This window comes from Schistocerca nitens, chromosome 6 (genome assembly GCF_023898315.1).
Source record: "Schistocerca nitens isolate TAMUIC-IGC-003100 chromosome 6, iqSchNite1.1, whole genome shotgun sequence".
Lineage (NCBI taxonomy): Eukaryota > Metazoa > Arthropoda > Insecta > Orthoptera > Acrididae > Schistocerca > Schistocerca nitens.
In genome coordinates, this window is record NC_064619.1 from 288091520 (window position 1) to 288113306 (window position 21787).

At 44.1% G+C, this 21787-nt stretch overlaps 1 protein-coding gene across 1 annotated transcript in view; it reads right to left on the reverse strand.

Annotated features, from left to right (window-relative positions):
- Positions 1-21787, reverse strand: part of LOC126262973 (nicalin) — a 121961-nt gene that overhangs the window by 96008 nt on the left and 4166 nt on the right. Inside the window, exon 3 of the mRNA XM_049959924.1 lies at positions 4850-4997. Coding sequence (XP_049815881.1) covers positions 4850-4997 — 148 coding nt within the window. The remainder of the gene's footprint in view (positions 1-4849; positions 4998-21787) is intronic.

Sequence of the window (21787 nt, forward strand, 5' to 3'; positions counted from 1 at the left end):
AGGTGCCCAGCAGGAGACAGGACATTATAGGGTTAATGGCGACAGCAAAGAGGATGACACTCAGGACAGAACCCTGAGGCACACTATTTTTCTAGATAAATTTGTCCGACAAGGCAGAACCCACACACACCTTGAAAACTCAGTCTTGTAAAAATGCCTGAAGGAAACAGGGCAGGTGCCCACGGAATCTCCATGTGTAAATAGTACGCAAGATACCAGTTCTCCAGCAGGTGTCTCAGGCCTTCTCCAAATCGAAAAACACGGCCACAGACTGCGATTTCCGCAGAAAACCATTCATGACATGGGTTGACAAAGTAACAAGATAGTCAACTGCAGAATGCCATGCTCGAAATCCACATTGTGCATTTGGCAGTAAATTGCAAGACTCGAGCTACCACACGAGCCGGGCATGAATCATACGTTCCATCACCTTGCAAATGCAGCTGCTAAGAGGGATGGAGAGGTAGCTAGAAGGAAAGTTTCTGTCCTTACTGGGCTTAGGTATGGGTAAGACAATGGCTTGACACCAGCGTCCGGGAAATGTGCCCTCCGTCCAGATGCAGTTGTATGTGTTAACCAGAAAGTGCTTGCCTACAAGAGAAAGGTGCTGAGCATCTGAATGCGGATGGTGTCTGGCCCTGGGGCAGAGGATTGGGATGAATTGAGAGCACGATCGAGCTCCCTCACAGTAAAGGCAGAGTGTAGCACTCAGGATTTGGAAAAGAGAAGGTATCACCCAAGTCTCCTCCACTTGTTTCCGATGGAGAAAGGCAGGGTGATAGTGGGAAGAGCTCAAAACTTTCACAAACAGGCAGCCCAAGGTGTAGGAGATAGCAATAGGGTCCACGATGACATTGTCAGATACTGTAAGGCTGGAAATTGAGGAATGGATCTTGGTTCCAGAGAGCAGTCTGAGGTTGGCCCACATGGCAGAGGAAGCAGTGGAACTGTTAAAAGAATTAGTGAATGAAATACAGCTAGCTCTTTTGCTATCTCGAAAAATGTGTTGACACTTTGCATGCATGTGTTTATAACGAATGCAGTTTGCAGTCATATGGTAGCAGGTTAATATAGTGGAGAGCACATCTCTGTGCGCAAATTGTGTCGCGGCATGCCTCAGTCCACCAAGAGACTGGGACACGACATGGTAAGAAGAAAATGCGGGGAATGGAATGTTCTGCAGCAGTAAGGATAACATTTGTGAGATATGCTACCTGGTCATCACAACTGGGGAAATCTTGTTCTTCAAAGGATGCCAGGGAAGAGTAATGCTGCCAGTCAGCCTTAGGGAGCTGCCATTTAGGCGAGCACCTGGATGGGATAGGAGTCAGCAAACAGTTAGCACATGGGAAATGGTTGCTCGAGTAAGTGTCAGAAAGAATGTACCACTCAAGAGGAGGGGGCAAGCTGGGTAGTTCACAAGGAGAGGTCCAAATGGGAATAGGTGTGTGAGGATTCTGAAAGGAAAGTGGGTGCTCCAGTGTTAAGGCAGAAGAGGATAAGTTGGTTAAGAAGATCAACCAAGAAAGCACCTCTCTGACAGGTCCTGCGAGAACTCCAAAGGGTACGACACACATTAAAGTCATTGCGTAGCAAAAATGGGGGAGGTAGCTGCCCAATAAGTTGAAGGAAGTCTGCCCTGGTGACAGCGCATGACTGAGGGGCATATATGGCACAGAGGGTAAAAGACAGGTGGGGTAGGAAAAGGCGAACAGCAACAGCTTGAAGATTGGTAGTCAGGGAGATAGGTTGACTATGAATGTCATCCTGTATGAGCAGCATGACGCCCCACGAGATGGAATGCCAACCTCAGGTGGAAGATCAAAAGGAATTGGTAAGAAAGGTGAAAGCTCAAAGCAGTTGTGAGGGTGCAATTTTGTTGCATGAACTCAAGAGTACAAGGGAACGCTGCAATACTAAAAGCAGCCATAAATCCTCTTTTTGCGACCAAAGGCCGCGAACGTTCCATTGGAGGAGAGTCATGATGAAGAGATGTAGGTGTGTCACCTACGTGGCAGCCGAGTGACAGCCTGGGAAGAGGCACTACTACAGGGCACAGAAGCAGGAGGATCCTGCTCCATGGGGTCCACAGAAGCATCAGCTTGCTTGTGTGGCCGGTCTATGGAGTCCAATGCTGAGAAATGGTTACTGGTGCGCACCGGCAACACGGAGGCTGGCCTGGCTAAGGTATCATGTGGCGACACCATCTAAGAGGAGCGTCGGGGTGGCAAAGGAGAAGACCGTTTGCCTTTGGTGGACTTCTTCAAGCCTTTCTGGTTAGAGGAAGATTCAGGTGTTTGGCTGGAAGGATGGAGGAAGTCTTCACGTGAGTACTTCTCCTGTCATTTCTGGCCTACCAGTTGTGGAGCTGGTGGCTGCGCCCTTTGAGGCGAGAGTTTGATGGCTTGTTGCACAGCTGGACAGGGGGATGGCGATGATACCTTGACACTGGGCGATTTCACATCCTCAGAGAGGAATTGGAGGTTACGTGTCTGTGTGGTCATGTCCTTCTTGGGGTGAGGGGTAACAAGAACAGGATTTTAGGTACCAGATGGGAGAATACAGGGTTTGCGACTAGCCAGTAACTTGCGACCGACTGGATAAGGCAACTTTTCCTTTACCCGGAGATCATGAAAGGCCGGCTCATCAAGATACACTGGACAATCCCGAGAGAAGGCACTATGGCTGCCATTCCAGTTGATACAGCGAGGAGAAGGAGGTGGACAATCGCCCTTGTGCGCATCCCTACAACAGGTTACACATTGGCTGAGGGTCAACAAGATGTTCTAGTGTGGTTGAAACGATGACACTGCTAGCAACACATTGGGTTCGGAATGTATGGCCGGACTGTGATAATTTCGTAGTCTGCTTTGAGCTTGGGTGGAAGCACCACTCTATCAAAGATGAGAAACAAAGTGCAAGTGGGCACTAACGAGTAATCTACCTTTTTCATTACACAGTGGAAGGAATGACACCCTGATCAGAGAGGAAAGACTGGATTTCGGCCTCGGTTAGACTGTCGAGCAGCCTAGTTTAAATGACACCACAGGAACAATTCAGAGTTCTATGGGCCTCGACACGAACAGGGTAACTGTGGAGAAGCGAGGCAGCTGGCAGTTGTGCTTGAGAATCAGAAGTGGTCTCCAAAATCAAAGTGCCATTCTGTAAACAAGAGCACAGGATTTCACAGGGCCGGCAATTGCATCAACACCTTTATGAATAATAAACAGATTTACCGTAGCGAAGGACTGACCGTCTTCAGCACATGAGACCACAGGGAACAGTGATGCAGCAGCAAGGGTCGTTGAATCATTAGCCTCATTATGTTTATGTTTTGTACATGTTGATTGTGAAGATGATTGACTCATTGTGAGATAATCCCCATGGTTGCCAGAGTCTCCGATGGCGTGCTCCTTCGAACTGGGGGCCCCCTTCACAAGGGGGCGCACCTGTCTTAGGCAATTGTTCACACCTCAGGTCGCACCTTCGGAACACCTGACAGAGGGACCAGTCAGCATTTTGGGAAGGTTGCAACTCAGGCAATCACTCCTCCCTGGGCCTGGCCTGTACCAGGGGGTACTTGCGAACCCTACTTGTTGACGCTAGGCTGGGAGTTTCGCATTAGCCAGTCACATGTTATGTGTCAGACATGTGAGCCAGCCTTCAGGAGCGCACAGGGAGGAAGAAGGAACCTCAAACACTGAAGTAGAGGAATGAGAGGAGAAGGGAAACAAAGACAGGAAAAGGGAACGAAAAGCAATGGTCAGACTGTTCTTATGTAAGTGACGGACAATGCAGAACATTCCCAATAACATGCCAGACATGTTCTCCAAGGGAGGGGAAAAAGAACACAAGGACTGACATGCAGCACGGAAGGGAAAAGATGCTGCAAAGGCTGGGGCCCCGTGGTAGCAAAGCACGAACCTGCCGAAGAGAGGCAAAAATGAGAGTGATAACAATTTTGATAATGACAGTGATTCATTTCCACCAATTGTTTTGTATTGACAGCATGTATAAATATATGTGAATGCAAGCACACTTTTTGTTTTAATGTATACCCTAATTATTGGTCAGTGGCCTCCTGTTTCCACTAAAGGACACACTGTGGTGCGCACACTGCCTAGGTGGCACACGGAGATGCCCTGTGTCTACATTATGGAGTGTTAGAAAAGTTTAAATTCCCTTTCCATCTAGTGCTCAGTAAGTGAATATGGCAGTTCCTTGAAGGAGCCCATACTATTAACGATAAATTGTATGAAGACGTATATATACAGTAACAGGAGAGTTAGAATTCCTGCACAGAGTTGAATAATTCACAATGCGGATCATGTTGACTACCTTTCTGGACTGCGAAATCTGCATCTTTTAATCCTCACAGAATAAGGTCAGGCTATCTGAACTCCAAAACAATGATGGGATGGCACACACATGCGTGCCCCCCCCCCCCCTCCATTAATCACTTCACACCTCCCTCCCAATCTCTCTCCCACCTGAGATTCTCATTATAGTAACATCAGCAGACAATACATACAGAAATAACCAGAACATTTCCCTTGTGAAATTTGTTAATAATCCACTAAATTATGAAAAAACAGTCTTATGTCCACAGGTGTGTGCATTTTGGTGCCTGCATGGGTACATGCATCAATATACGTACTTCCAACAGAGAAAAAGTAAGAACTTGAAATTTAGTAAAATACTGTTCTCATTGCACATTTCTAGGCAGCACACCCAAGTTAGCTATAGGCAAATGGTTGCCTTTTGAAGTAATAATTATTTTTAAGGGTATTGAGTAGTTCATTTGGCAACAATGGAACCTGAAGAATATGATTTGGGTGAAAACCATTACCTTCTGCTGCTGAGATTGATCTTTCATCTGATGAATAGCTCCGTGCAAGATTTTCAAGAACTGTCTGGATTGCTTTTGTCCATTCAACGAAATAAACAGGAATTGGAACCTCTTGCTCCAACATGGCACGCTCCAGTTCAAGAATATGCTGCAAATAAATGTCCATGACAATATTTGAAGTAACACATGTAGCTTTGTAACTTGTAAAAAAAAAAAAGGTAGAGGCAAACATCAAGTTATTTAAAGCAGAATTTTATCTTCATTAACTGAAGAGATGGTGGAGCCCAAAAATTTAAGATCTTACACATTTCTGGCTCTTGGCATATGTTATTGTATCTATGTCCTTTTCTCAGCCCCATTCAGATCCTACTTTTTATCATATAAAAAATTACAGGGTGGCAGAATACTACCCTCATGATGTGATATTGTAATTACTTGCTGACAGAAACACTTAAAATTAGAAGAAAAACATTATCTAGCTACCTAATATTTTAGTTTATTTATTTATTTTATTTATTTGTCCTCAGACCATTTAGCGTAACAGTATCTAACATGTCACATACATCGCAGAAAAATCATACACTTCTATACAAAGTAGCACAGGATTAGGTGAGGACAGGACAGGTTCCACAGCCACGACAAACTTCTTGAAGTTTCTCTGCAACAGCTAATGCAGGAAACTAATTTCTTTCATACTGCTACCAAGATTAGTGTCCAGACAACATTACAAAAGACAGGAACTGAAATTTAGAGAAGCAAAGCAAAAGCAGAAATTTTAAAATCTGTCCTCAAATCCAGGAGTACAGCTTCAATTATTGAACTAAAAGAAAAAAAAGTAAATTAGTTACAAACTACAGTGCATGCACACTTTATTCAACATGAAGACATCACTACAGATATTCAGATTTAGGTTATGACATGTTCGATATGCCTGCCATCATTGGCGATGTGGCACAGATGAACAGCGAAATTCTGCACGACCCACTAAAGTGTCAGAATATCAATGCTACCAATTACCTCCTGAATGGCGCTTTTAGATTAACAATGGTTTTTTGGGCTATTGTTGTACACTTTGCCTCCCAATAAAAGGAGCCGCATGTGTTCGAAGAATACGGCAACCTATTGAGGTGCGTGCCAATGGCCTCTGGATACCCTAGAGCCAGAATGTGGTCCCCAAAGTGCTGCACCAGGACATCCAACACACTCCTACTTTTGATGGGGTCGAGCTCTGCCTTGCACAGACCACATGGTTTTGAAATAAGGGTCACTTTTGATAAAGGTGATGAAATTATCTTCCAGGTAGTCATCATGCCATCTAGGAAAACTGCACCGATTATTCTGTGACTGCACATTGCACACCTCACAGTCACCTGTTGAGGGAGAAGAGACTTCTTTATCATGAAATGTGGATTCTCAGTCCCCTAAATGCCACAATTTTGCTTATTGATGAACCCATCCAAAGTAAAGTGGGCTTTATCGCTAAAGCAAACCATATTCACATCAAAGTCCTATTCATCAATTCTGTGGACTATAATCTTGGCGCAGCAACGACTGTTCCATGGACCTGGGGCTTAATGGATGTCAGGTTTCAATTTTGTATGTGAAGAGATGCAGGTCTTCAAGAACAATTTGTCGCAATGTCTCAGCTGATTACCACCTGTTGTGCATCTCATCTGATCGATTTCCTGGGGCTGGTTCAAAACACAGTTGTGTCTTTGTGATGTTTTCAGGCATTTTCACCATTTTTCAATGACAGACACTGTCAACACTGTCATCATGAACACTACCTGTTCTCTCAAACATGTGAACAAATTCTTGATTGTTAGCACATTTGGACCAGTTGTCTTCAGCTTGAACTTGGTCGTAAACTTCCTTTGAGTTGCAGTTGGGCTGTTATAGCTCGCATAGTAGGCCTTCACAAGCACTATTTGCTTAGGCACGCTGTACTCTGACATTTTCACATACAAATGGCCAACAACAACAACGTGCGTGTGCATACGTGTACGAATTCCCATCATGTCCCATGGCCAACTGTGCAGTTTGAATGTCCTCACGCAAACCGTTCAGAAGTTATGACAATTTTATTTCATATAGTTCAATGACTGTCACCTTGTGATTCTCGTACCAATGAAAAGATGAGTGAAAAAGATAACACTTGAAATCATTAATACTGAACAAAGATCTAGGGCCCAATGGAATCCCTATAAGGCACTATACCAAATTTGGAGCCAAGCCTGCCCCTCATTTGACAGTAATATACCATATATCACTAGAACAAAAAACCATGGCCAATGCAGTGACTGGAAGAAAGTACAGGGCAGACCCATCTACAAGAGGGGGGGTAGCAGAAGAAGTGATTCAATGTCCTCGAGATCGAGATGTTAACCAGCAAGAATTCAGAATACATCAGTCCTGAAAGCCTTAGATCAGTGCAGTTAGGTTGATGCAGTATTTTTTGACTTCTAAAAAGCAATTGACTTGGTAGCACAACTACAAGTAAGTACAATCATATGTGGTACTAAGCAAAATTTGTGACTGGTTGACGATATCTTGGATGAGCCACGATACCTTTGATAAGAGTGTCACTGACAGTTGCATGAGTACCTTCAGGTATGCTCCAGGGAAGTGTGTTGGGCCTCTGGGTGTTCTTGTTTTATATCAATGACCTTGCAGATAATATTAACAGTAACCTCAAACTTTTCACAGATGATGCTGCACAAATATCTAGTAAGATTTTTGATTCAAGAGTGGTACAAAGAACGGCAACTAGCTTGAAATATTCAGATATGAAAAACTGAGCACTTCACAAAACAAAAAAGCATAGTACCCTGTAACTACAATGCCAACAAGTCACAAATGGAATCAGTCAACTCGTACAAACATTTAGGGTGTAACAATATGCAAGGATATGAACTGGGATGATCAGATAGGCTCAATCGTGGGTAAAGCAATGACAGACTTCTCTCTATTGGTGGAATAGTATGAAAATGCAATCAGTCTACAAAAGTGATTGCTTACAAATCATTTGTGTGACCCATCCTAGAGTACTGCCCAGGAATGGGGGTCTCATACTAAACACGACTAACAGGGGATATTTAATGTGCATGGAGAAGCACGGCATGAATGGTCAGTTTGTCTGACCCACGGGAGAGTTCACAGAAATGCTGAAGAAACTGTACTAGCAGAAGCTTTACGATAGATGCAAACTATCTCGAGAAAGCCCACTTACAAAGGTTCAAGACTAGGCTTTCAATGATAACTCTAGAAATATCCTACAACACCTATCATATCACTCCTGTATGAATTGTAAGGGAAAGACTAAGTGACTTAGCGTACTCTCAGGTCTTTAGCCAATGTTTCTTCCCACATTTCACATTTGAATGAAACACAAAGAAGCTCTAATGACTGATGCAATGGAAGTACCTTTTGGGTTTACAGGGTATGGATACAAAAGCAGACATAAGTTTTGAAATCTAGGAATAGTTTTTTTTTTCTTCCTTTCTTGTGTTTTACTGGCAAGTACTGGGAATTTAACTCTTAAAAAGGCAAATACTGGTAAGCCATTCTGTCTTCCTGTAATTTTGTAGTTTTATCATTAGAATAATGCTTCTGATACAATTTTCATCATATTTTTCCTTATTTCCTCTCAAATTGTTATTCATTTCTTTTCTTTACAATTGTGAGTTTGTCTGTACCCACATCATCCCATTCCTGATTCTTGCTGGCTTTACCTATTTTCAAGTTTCGTGTCCATCTATATTTTGGTTTATTTTTTCATGTTTCTTTATGTCCCCTCTGATTTATATGTAGCCTACATGCTGTTGTTAGGAATGATCTTCAATGGCAGGTTGTAAATTCTCTTTTCACTGTATACTTATTTTCTGCAGCTACTGCCTTCCATTTCAAGGTTCAGAGACTTACCTGCTTTGTGACATGATTCCTACATATGTTTTTTTATCTGTTTTATGAGTGTATTTGTGGAGCAGTTAGAGGAAAGAATAGGTCACACCCATCTACATCAGAATCAGAAGGGCAGCAGAATGAGCTACTAATGTCTTATATTCTGAACATCCATTTGTTACAGAATCCTAGAACATATCCAGCTCTCAAATATAATGAAGTATCTCAAACAGAATTACAGTCTCCATAACAACCAGCTCGTTTTTGGAAGAAACCAACTCAAGACTTTTCTCTCATCAACTCCTGAAAGCTACAGTTCATAGCAGTATTCCTTTACTTTTGAAAGGCATTTGATGCAGTGCTACACATACACTTATTATTGAAATTACAATCAGGAAGGGTATCAAGTGAGATTTGTGCATGGATTGAGGCTTTCTTGGTGGGTGAGAGACCTTTTAAATTGGATGGAGAGTCACCGACAGATGTAGAATTAACTTAAGAGTGTGGTCCAGGGAAGTGTCTTGGGACCCTTGTTGTTCATATTGTATATTAATGACCTTGCAGACATTATTAATAGTAATTCCATAATTTTTGCAGATGACACAGTTATCTATAATGATGAAATGTCTGAAAAAAAAAAGCTGCATGCATATTCAGTCATATCTAGATAGAATTTGAATGACATGCAAAGAACGACAAATTGCTTTAAACAGTAAAATGAAGAATTTCAAAAAAAGAACATTGTTCCACGCAACTACAACATTAACCAGTACCCACTGTAACCTGTCAACTCAAATATTTGGGTGTGAATATTTGCATGGGTATCAATCAAATTATCACGTAGATTCAGTCATAGGCAAAGAAGATGGCAGACTTCTGCTCACTGGCAGAAAACTAGAAAAATAGTTGTAAAATCTATGCTGTGTAACAAATACCAAGATTTGAGGGATAAATACCAACTATCAATTAACACGGAATACGCGCGCGCGCGCGCGCGCACGCACGCACGCACACTGGGGGAAAAAAAAAAATTTCATCAGCACATTACGCTCCTAGATTATTCTCATCAGTTTGTAACAGCCGATGTCTTGTGGCACCATACTATTCATACGTACATTCAGCTCATAGCAACAAGATTCTTTTATGGTGATCAAATGCATAAAACAGACACAATGTAGTAGTCAGGCTCATTATAAAGAGCTATTTAAAAAACTGGGCATCTTCATAGTACGAAGTAAGCATGTCTACCAATATGTAGTGCATACCAGGGAAAACATTACTAAGTACTTCACTAATAGTTCCACATATAATCACTGAGGGATGTGGAGCACTGGTTTAGCTACACTGGACTCTCATTCAGGAGAAGGACAGTTCAAATCCCCATCCAACCATCCCAAATTAGGTTTTATGTGCTTTCTCTACACTGCATAAGGCAAATACCGGGATACTTCCTTGAAAGGGCGTGACCAACCTCTAATCGAAGCTTATGCCCCGTCTCTAACGACATCACTGCTGGTGGGATATGAAAACTGATCTTCCTTTTTCTTTGTATACAATCATGTACCAAGTGCTACTTTGGACTAAAAAACATAATACCAGCATTTTCTATCAGGGAAAATACAGATATAAATATGCAAGTAAGCATGTATGTTCCACATCTCCTCCTAAATCACCACAATAACTTCAACCAAACTCAGTACACATACGACATTCTGTCTACAGAACATACTGCGGGGATGAGAAACACCTCCCATTTTGGAAGTGGGTAAAACGGGGAGTCATATGAGATGGACTGAAAGAGGAGTGGCGGATGAAGAGACAGAGGGTGAGGAGGAGGAGGAGGAGGAGGAGGAGGAGGACGTGGTGGTGGTTAGAAAGGGATGGGGTGACAGAGTATGGGGAGGGGTGAGACAGGACCACCAGAGAGTGGGTGTGTGGGTGGATGAGAAGTTAGATGACTCCATCAGAGAATGGGAGGGTGGGGTGGGGGGTGGGCAGGATGAGACGACTCCACCAGAGAGGGTGGGATCTACATCTACATCCATACTCCGCAATCCACCATATAATGCGTGGCGGAGGGTACCTCGTACCACAACTAGCATCTTCTCTCCCAGTTCCACTCCCAAACAGAACGAGGGAAAAATGACTGCCTATATGCCTCTGTATGAGCCCTAATCTCTTATCTTTGTGGTCTTTCTGTGAAATATAAGTTGGCGGCAGTAAAACTGTACTGCAGTCAGCATCAAATGCTGGTTTTCTAAATTTCCTCAGTAGCGATTCACGAAAAGAATGCCTCCTTTCCTCCAGAGACTCCCACCTGAGTTGCTGAAGCACTTCCGTAACACTTGCGTGATGATCAAACCTACCAGTAACAAATCTAGCAGCCCGCCTCTGAACTGCTTCTATGTCCTTCCTCAATCCAACCTGATAGGGATCCCAAACGCTCGAGCAGTACTCAAGAATTGCTCGTATTAGTGTTTTATAAGCGGTCGTCTTTACAGATGAACCACATCTTCCCAAAATTCTACCAATGAACCGAAGACAACTATCCGTCTTCCCCACAACTGACATTACATGCTTGTCTCACTTCATATCGCTCTGCAATGTTACGCCCAAATATTTAATCGACGTGACTGTGTCAAGCGCTACACTACTAATGGAGTATTCAAACATTATGGGATTCTTTTTCCTATTCACCTGCATTAATTTACATTTATCTATATTTAGGGTTAGCTGCCATTCTTTACACCAATCAGAAATCTTGTCCAAGTCATCTTGTATCCTCCTACAGTCACTCAACGACGACACCTTCCCGTACACCACAGCATCATCAGCAAACAGCCGCACATTGCTATCCACCCTATCCAAAAGATCATTTATGTAGATAGAAAACAACAGCGGACCTACCACACTTTCCTGGTTGGGGATGGGATGAGACCACCAGACAGTGGATGGGTGGTGGTGAAACAAGACCACCAAGAAACATGGGCGGGGGGCGGAGGTGGCAACGAGACCACCAACGAACAGGGGCAGGGGTGGCAAGAAACGAGACCACCAGAGTGTTCCCCGTAGAGGAGGGGGGGGGGGGAGTGTTGGCAAGGGGTGAGACAAGACAACCAGAGAAGCAGACAGACAGAGGAAGCGAGGAAGGGAGTGAGTGTGGAGGTGGGATGGGTAGCGGAAGCAAGAGAGAGAGAGTGGGGAGGTGGGACAGATCGAGAGCGGGGGAGAGAGGGTATGGATACAGGGTAATCGGCAGAGTAGATGTGGATATGGGATGGACTGAGGGAGTGAGTGACGGATGGGCATACGGATGGAGGTTAGTTCAAAAAATGGTTCAAATGGCTCTGAGCACTATGGAACTTAACTTCTGAGGTCATCAGACCCTAGAACTTAGAACTACTTAAACCTAACTAACCTAAGGACATCACACACATCCACGCCCAAGGCAGGATTCGAGCATCTGACCGTAGGGGTCGCGCGGTTCCACACTGTAGCACCTAGAACCGGCTGGCACGGAGTGAGGGCGGGGATGTGGAGTGAGGAGGAGAAAGTTTAAGGAGGCAGGTGGAAGATGGGAGAGAAAAATAGAGGTGGGAAGGTAGATTAGTGGAGAGATCAGACGTACACTGGTATGTGTGCAAGATATTTGACATATGCAAAGCTGTGGGTAAATGGCTAGTCCTATACCTATATACAAGCAGACAGGGACAGCTGAGCTGAGAGGGGGATGACAAGACATGTGCAACATATGTGATACACACAAATGTGGGCTAGACTGCAGGTAGAAAGGTAATTGTATCATAAAATTTCCGAGAAAATGATAAGGTCAGTAGCTCACACCAAGCACCCAGTAGCAGTTGCTTGCACAGGCTGCAACTGTGAGGTCTTACGCCTATCTCTTGTGCCCATAAACTTTCTTCATATATCAGTCTACCTACCACTGAAAACCATGTCAAAACCTCTACCCAAGAATTCCTCAATGACGCACTTCACAGGCAAGTGTTCAGGAACAGGACATAGTTTCAATCCCTTGGGAAGTTTTAATACCTTCACGAGCTTAAGGCAGGACACACACTAAAGTGACATAGCACGATATGAATGTGATACATATAAAAGAATAAAATGCCATGTAAATGACTTAATGCCCACATGACAAAATCTACAGTGGTGAGAATGTTATAGTAGAGGATGAAGTTATTTTGGCATCACATAATTTCATTAATGTTGTCCATAAATGATGATGCATTCAATACATTTAATGTACCATGAGTTACCTTGTTTCCAGTCTTCTCGAGAATTGTGGCAACATGTAACAACCTACGAGAATAAAATTTAGGCCATACATCACAAAAGTTTCCATTTTCAGACAAATTTATCAGCTATAGTGAAATATAATGCTGAATAAAAAAAATATGTCCTTAAGGACATCACAGTAAATGCTATCATACTACAGGCAAAACTATAAACTCACAGAGTTTATAGTTTAACACAGTGTTCAAACTGGAGAGCATAGATTGCTAAATTCCTGATAGTGCTTACATCGTGCATTTTATTTTCAAACAAATTACTTGTCAGGTCAAAAGACTGATCACTGGATAAGTTCTAGTTTCAATACTTTGAAGGACTGTTCAATAGTCCAAGAATTGTGGCACTTCACCTTGCTGGAATATGGGCCCAATATGTTAACCTTCATGTTGTATTAGCTGTTGAATTAATATTCACTGTTTGTAATTATCCACATGCTAAAAAAACGAATTTTCTCTCACAATGTTTTCTTCAATCAGTTCACATGCTGTGTACTGAACTTAATCTTCGTAATTGAAGGCATGTACACATGTCATCTGCGAATCCTGTACAATGTGCAGCCATGTCCTATTTCTTCCCTTAGCATACAGAGTGATGAAAAGGATGTTATCTGTATCCCTTTGTGGGTGCCCTAATCTCTCCTTATCTTATCTCGTTATCTCTAGGTGATATATATGATGGAAGTCAGAAGAAATCCAATATTATAAAAAGAGAACATATAGAGGAGATGCTGAGATGTGGACATGCACAATTAAAAGACTGCTATACACTTACAAAAGTCTTTTCATTGTGCGTGCTGCAACAGTCTCCTCTATATGGTGAGCAGCAACCTAGCCTTTTTGTAATACACTAACAATTGCCAAGGAACGAAGATTTTGTTGGACAGGAATAATCACAGGCAATGATGGACAAGATGAATCACAGTACATACACAGCAGAGGTTGCATATTTATAATGAAAAATGGTACAGATTTCACCAAATGGGAAAGAAGGATAACACACACAAATAATTTCCATGTCTGACACAGGTCACAATCCCAACATAAAGGTTGACATCCGACCCGTAATAAGGAATATGCCCTCCTCAGGCATTAATGCACATTTTGCATCTGTTATCCATGCTAGCTACGAACTGTTGAGAAATCCTAAGGGAATACTGTCACACTCCTCTCTGTTGTCAGATCATTCATGGCTTGGAGAGGGAGTGTTTGTTGAGAAACATACCTGCCAAGAGCATGCTCTGGAGGGCTCATATCAGAGAAGAGGTATGTTCACTATTTTCATTTTGCCAATGTGTGCAACACCTCAGTGGTTCTGTTTGGGCGGGCTTGGTCGTCCATAAACAGGAAGCTGGGACCTATCACACTCCTAAGCAGGTGGACATGACCCAGTGTGATCTCCCTACAACACCGCTGTGCTGTAATGGTATCTTGCGTAAAGATATGCAGCAGTATTCAGCCACTCAACATAATGCACGCAAATACCATGACTAGGTCATACTGATGATGTCCTGAACATTCTGTGGTGGGTAATCCCTCCCTCCTTCCACAACCTGGGGGGCAGACTCACTTGTCGCAGGAAAGGAGGGGAACTGGGATTCCTCAGACGCCACATAACATCATTCTGGATCACTGTTGCTGCCCCTAACCACCCTGCTCCCTACACCAATGAACTCTTTCTCAACAATAACATGGCTGAAGTGGGATGCCTTTAATAGGCCCCCGAGCATACAAAACAGCCCTACTTAATCGCCGCAAAACGCTTCTGGCAGCACGTGTACTGGTATTAGCTGTGGGGTCTGCAGTGATCTGCCTAGAAGTGAGATGTCTATTCCTTTTTGCCACTAGGGCTATGCATCAATCCTCTTGCAGTGTGGCAGTCTGCCTATGACCGCTAGCATACTTTTGCATAGCATTTCCACCTTCAGTGGCCATTTTTAAATTGAGAGATAACACTTCTGTACAAAACCCATTACTGTGGCAATAGTAGTCTCCCGTACCGGGTTCAAGTCATCCAATGGCTTGTCTACGATCGTAACTACTCAAATCATGTCTTACAGACATGTTGCCATACCAGATAGAATGCTGCACTAATTAGCTCCACAGCAACCTTTGTCAAACACCATTAACTGTCTAATGTATACAGAGAGATAGTGCACAGGCTTTGCTGCAGCTAATATGTCCCTCTGTCTATAGTTCCTTTTTACTATCATTGGCTGGGTGTTCCATGGCAAATGACAGTGGTCCCCTAGCAAGTGACAGTTGTTCCTCAGCATCTGTCGAGCAATGTATTATTGTTATTCCATCCAGGGCTTTCCACTGTTTGGAGTCTGAAGAACTGTTGCACTGTACACCTCTAGTACATCTTCTCTATGTCTACCCTGTATGGTTTTGTTAGAAAACTGCATGTTTCTTCCAATCAATCCCATTCAGGTTCCGTTAAGTACCTTGAACTTTTTATGTTCTACATCAAACTGCTGCAATTCTAGCAGCACATTTTTCAATTCCTTTGCATCTTTGTTCAGGCTGGAATAATGAGACCTTCAGGGGGAAAAAAAAAGATGATTGGTGGGTAGTCATATTTACATATGAATGTTTCATGTGAATGCAAAATGACTCGTTTCCCAAATGATCCATGGAACATGAAACAAACACAGTAGCAGTAACCAAAACTAGGTTGTTCTGGAGCGTTTGATTTTTCCAAATTCTTCCAACAAATCCAAAGCTGGAATAGCATTTTCACTCTGCAGTGAAGTGTGCACTAAACTGAAACTTCCTGGCAGATCAAAACTGTGTGCTGCACCAAGACTAAACTCAGGACCTTTGCCTTTTGTGGGCAAGTGCTCTTGAGCTACCAAAGCACAACTCAAGACCTGGTAAAGCACTTACTCATGAAAGGCAAATGTAAGCCTACTGTTCATTTCCTTACTATTGATTTCATATATTTATTCCTTTTGAATTGGTAAGTAGTGTAATATCAAGTTACTTAAAACATATGAAAGGTTCCAGAAGTTTATAACTGTTGCTGTAAACTAATGCTAATGCGGTTTTCTTGATAGTTCAGAGTCCAATAATAATTTTGGTCTGAAGGGACATATGGCAGGGTTGCTGAAGCACCTACATAAATATTTAATTGCGGTGTCAGGGCTACCACAAGTTTCCCCAAGAGAAATTCCCTGATATTTTCCTGATTCCCAGACAAGTTTTAGCATTTTTCCCTGATGAATTTTGAGATCTCAGGTAAGTAAAGTCATAAGTTGACAAAAAATATAAGGGCTTCCGTATTTCTTCCCCGTGTTAGCAAAAATCTTAAGTACTAACATCAACATCTTCTGTAATGAAATGTTTCTAGATGAAGAAAGGAAGCCCAATGGTATGCGAGTTACATAAAGACCACTTATTTTATTTTATTTCAATAAAACAAAACATGTTTCGTGACAAACACACATTTCCTTCAAGTCAAAGACAGATTTAAAATACGTTCACTGCTTTCAGAAATAACCTCAGACAAAAGTAAGGCTCTTGAAAGAAGTGTTTAAAGTAGAGAAGAGTTGTGTAAACCAACACTATAGATGGCTGTCAATAAATTGTTGGTTCTACTATGTTCGTTATTGTCGGTTATTACCCACTGTGATATGTCAGTTATTTTACAGGTATTGTGTGATTTTTCTTTCGAGAAATACATGAGCACATTGTGTACAAACTGCCAGCAACTGCCACAATTTTCTTCTTCTGATCATCCATACTTTCTAATATATAAATTACTTTCGAAGCTCCAAAAAGTACTAGAATAAATAAAATGCCTATAAACTGCTGCACTGTACAATGTACATGCAGTGAGACAACTGCAATTCCAGAAATCCATTGCCTGTAGCCTCTGGCCCGCTGAGGAGCACCACAGTCCTAGGACCTTTGATAATCTACGAAAATTCACCACATTATGCCAAATACAAACAGATCTGGCATCTGGGCAGACTGGTGAGACTAGATCTGACAGGCAGGGCTTGCACATTAATGAGAAATGATGGGCTTCAGATCAGCATGCCCGATCCATTAGAGATACCTGCAGAAATGGCCTGTGGTGTTGGCCCGTCATGGAAGTCCACTCGTGTGGTCAGCTATTCACATGTCACAGCACCATGTTGATGAAATGAGACAGCAGCAGTGAACAATCCATGGAACAAATAACTTGCGCAAATGCTCTGAGAATCAATACTAATGAGGATAGGTAGCAACTCACCATAATGACGCTCAGTCACAAAAGGCATGTAGGAAACACAATCACACTCTCACAACTAAATTTTCAGCCATAGCCTTCTGTCAGATAAAGAGAGGATACACACAATCACTCAGATGCAACTCGTGCACACTTGACTGGCGGCTCTGGCTGCTGTGTCAACAATCTCTAAGAATCAGATCCAAACAAACCACTCCTCAAGGCCTCCCTGCCTCTCGTCGGCAGCTGCTAGACTAGCAGCAAGAAGTGGTGGCAGCACTGACTGCAAGTTGAGGGAAGTGGTAGGAATGGGAAAGGCAGTAAGAGTGAGGGAGTAGGGTAGCAGTGCACATACTCAATTGCACCCAACAATGACTGAAATCTCAGTAAAAAAACCATTTCGTCTACTGAGACAAAAACAAATTATTTTATGGAAGAAACTGCTAAAGTTTTTCAGGTAAAATATGGTTCGTTGGTTTAAAAAAGGGGGAAAGGGACCAAACTGCTAGGTCATCGGCCCCTTGCTCCGAATAAAACAATGCCACATGGGTGAGAATAAAAGAAGTGAGACTGACAACACAAAATAGAGAGAAAAGAAAAGACCAGAAAAACGACGGAAGGGCATCAAAACACTTAAATGGACAAAATAGGAGAAGAAAACCACAAACACAAGAAACCAGTAGAAGAGATTAAAATGACAAAACAGCCACTCTGCAACACATTAAAACCTCCACCCTAAAAGCACTAGGGTGGAGGAAACTGGGACAAAGGACATGCACTAAAACCTACATACAACTATAAAACCCACTCTCACAGATAAAACGTAAAACTAAAGCTGCTGTGGAGGCATTGTTGCCCAACACCAAGGGCAGGGTGTTGGGAAAGTTAAAAGTTTGCCGCAGAGTCGCTAAAAAGGGGCAGTCCAGCAAAAGGTGGATGACTGTCATTTGGGAGCCACAGCCACTGAGGTGGGTCCTCGCAACGGAGTAGGTAAGAATGTGTTAGCCACGTATGGCCAATGCAGAGCCGGCAGAGGACAAATGATTCCCTGTGAAAGGCCTGCATGGAAGACTTCCACATATTCATAGTCTCCTTAATGACACGAAGTTTGTTGTGCGTGCTGTTATGCCATTCCGTCTCCCAAAGCTGGAAAACCCTGTGGTGTAAGACAGAATGCAGATCAGCTTCGGAGATGCCTATCTCCAGAAGCAGTTTCCGCGTCACCTGTTTGGCCAGCCTGTCAGCAAGTTCGTTGCCGGGGATTCCGACGTGTCCTGGGGTCCACACAAACACCACGGAACAGTGGGACTGTTCCAAGGCATAGATGGACTCCTGAATGGATGCTACCAGAGGGTTGCGAGGGTAACACTGGTCGATAACTTGTAGGCTGCTCAATGAGTCAGTACACAGGAGAAATGACTCGCTAGGACATGAGACGGATGTACTCAAGAGCACGAGATATGGCCGCCAGCCCTGCAGTGAAAATACTGTAGCCAACAGGCAAGGAGTGCTGCTCAATATGTCCTCCATGAACATATGCAAAGCCTAGCCTACGTGACTATCAGCCATTGAGCCATTGGTGTAAACTGTTTTAGAGCCACGGAACACGTCAAGAATCGAGAGGAAGTGACAGCGGAGAGTGGCGGGGTTAATGGGGTCCTTAGGGCCACGCAAAAGGTCCAGACGAAGCTGCGGCCAAGGCGTACACCATGGAGGCGTATGTGAACGGACCGCAAGTATAGGTGGTAAAGTGAAGGACTCCAGTTCGGAAACCGCAATCGTTAGCCCTGATCTGGGCTGCCAATGTGGGACATGGACTGTCACGGGAGGGAAAAGGAGACAGTAATTCGGATGCTCAGAGGGAACTATGAATGTGTGCTGCGTAAAAGGCGAGCGGTTGTGCACGTCTGATCTGCAGTGGGGAGACACCGGCCTCCACCAGAACACTGGTCACCGGATATCTCCCTGGAGGTGCTGCTAAGCAACAACAGTACTGGAGCAGCAGTATGAAATGCAGAAGTCATCTGGATACAGAGAAGGCGAGATGGAGGGCCCGACAGCTGCTGCTAGACCGTTAATCGCCACTAAAAGTAGCGATACACTCAATACAGAGCCCTGTGTGACTCCATTCTCCTGGATATGGATGGAACTATGGGAGTCACCAATTTGGACATGGAAAGTACAGAGAGACAGGAAGTTTTGGATAAAAATCGGGAGTGGTCCCAGAGACCACACTCATACAATGTGGCAAGGATCTGATGTCGCCAAGTCGTGTTGTATGCTTTACGTAAGTCAAAGAAGACGGCAATCAAGTGTTGCCATCTGGAAAAGGCTGTTTGGATGGCAGGCTCAATGGACACAAGATTACCAGTGGTAGAGCAACCATGGCAGAAGCCGCCCTGACATGGAGCCAGTACGCCACGTGACTCCAGGACCCAACCCAACTGCCTACATACCATACATTCCAGCAGCTTACAAAGAACATTGGTGAGGCTGATTGGCCAATAGCTATCCACATCAAATGGCTTTTTACCGGGTTTGAGCACCGGAATGATGGTGCTCTCCCGCCATTGCTTGGAAAGATGCCATTGCACCAGAGCAGGTTGAAGATGACAAGGAGATGTTGCTTGTAGTCAGATGAGAGATGTTTAATCACCTGGCTGTGGATCCGATCTGCTCCAGGAGCTGTGTCGTGGCAATGTGCAAGGGCACTTAGGAACTCCCACTCTGTAAATGGGGCGTTATAAGATTCACTGCAGCATGTAGTGAATGAGAGGACATGCCCTTCCAGCCGCCGTTTGAGTGTGCGAAAGGCTGGGGGGTAATTCTACGACGCAGAGTCTCGAGCAAAGTGCTTGGCAATCACGTTTGCACCAGTGCATAACTCGCCATTTATGGTAACACTGGGAACAGCTGTTGGGGCCTGGTACTCGAAAAGATGTTTTATCTTTGCCCAGACTTGGGAAGTTAACATGTGGCACCCAATGGTGGAGACATATCTCTCTCAACACTCCTTCCGTTATCTGATAAGGTAGCGAACACGGGCACGGAGCCGTATAAAGGCTATGAGATGCTCCAGGGAAGGGTGCTGCTTATGCCGCTGTAAAGCTCGCCAACACTCCTTAATTGCTTCAGCGACCACCAAGGGACTGCCTTACGCCTCGGGCACCCTCAAGAGTGTTTTCTGCCCCAGAAGCAATTGTGCTAGTCACCTGCTCAACCATCACATTGATGTTACTGCGTGGGGGAGATTCAGCGGTGACAGCAGAGGTGAAAGTTCCCCAGTCCGCCTTGTTCAAAGCCTATCTGGGCAGGCGTCTGTGCGCCTGATGCTGGGGCAGTGACAGGAAGATGGGGAAGTGGTCACTACCACACAGGTCATCATGTGCTCTCCAGTGGATAGATGGGAGAAGTCCTGGGCTGCAAATTGATAAATCAATGCCCGAGTAACTACCATGAGCCACACTGGAATGTGTGGCGGCCTCAGCATTAAGAGGTCGTGGTCGAACTGAGGCAGTAAAGTTTCAACATCTCTGCCTCGACTAGTAAGCACAGTACCACCCCACAAGGTGTTATGGGTGTTAATGTCTCCAAAAAGTAGGAAAGGTTTAGGGAGTTGATCAATCAGTGCAGCTAATACATCCAGGGGTACTGCACCCTCTGGAGGAAGATATACATTGCAGACAGTTACTTCCTGTTTCGTCCTTATTATGACAGCCACAGCTTCAAGAGGGCTCAGCCAGGCAGTGGAAAAAACTGCAGCAATTCCACTGGAGGATGACGTCATCGTGAGATTGGCGAGATCTAGGTCCTCAGCGGACACCAAAATCTCCACTCGATCATCAGCCACAGAACTTTTAGGCAGCGGTGGAGTGGGTGCCATGACAATTTCCTTGGTCTTAGGGGTTTTCTTTTTGGATTACTCTCGCTGCTCCTTGGGTTTCCCTGGCCGGGAGGACCTAACTGGCTCCATCTTCGCAACTGAGGATGAGCGTGAAGCCCTATAACCAGCTGCTTTTAGGCTCTTCAGCCACTGGCGGGTGTTGTCTTTCCCACTAAATGAAACCTGGGAAGGGAGTCAACCAAGGGAGCCTTTTCTAGTGAGAGAAGACAAAGAAAACGTACGCTTCTCGGGCATAGAAGTGGGGATGGATGTCCCCAATGGTTGGGGGAGGGAGGGGGGGGGAGGTGTTGCTCCCTATGTAGGTGGTGCAGGAGCAAAAGGGAGGGAAATGACCCCCACCATCAAGGGGGCAGGTGTAGTCTTCTGGCTCTGAGAGGTGACCTGGGTTCGTCGAGCTGATGGTGCCATAACTGTTGTAGCGACAGCTTAAGACAATATCATACGCAGAGGATGCAGGCATTCATCAGGCATTCATATTTTCTCTTCACCTCAGTGTATGTAAGTCAGTCCAGGGTCTCTAGTACTCCATGATTTTCCTTTCTTTCTGGAGAATCCTGCAGTCAGGCGAGCAAGGCGAATGATGCTCTCCACAGTTGACACAGATAGGAGGG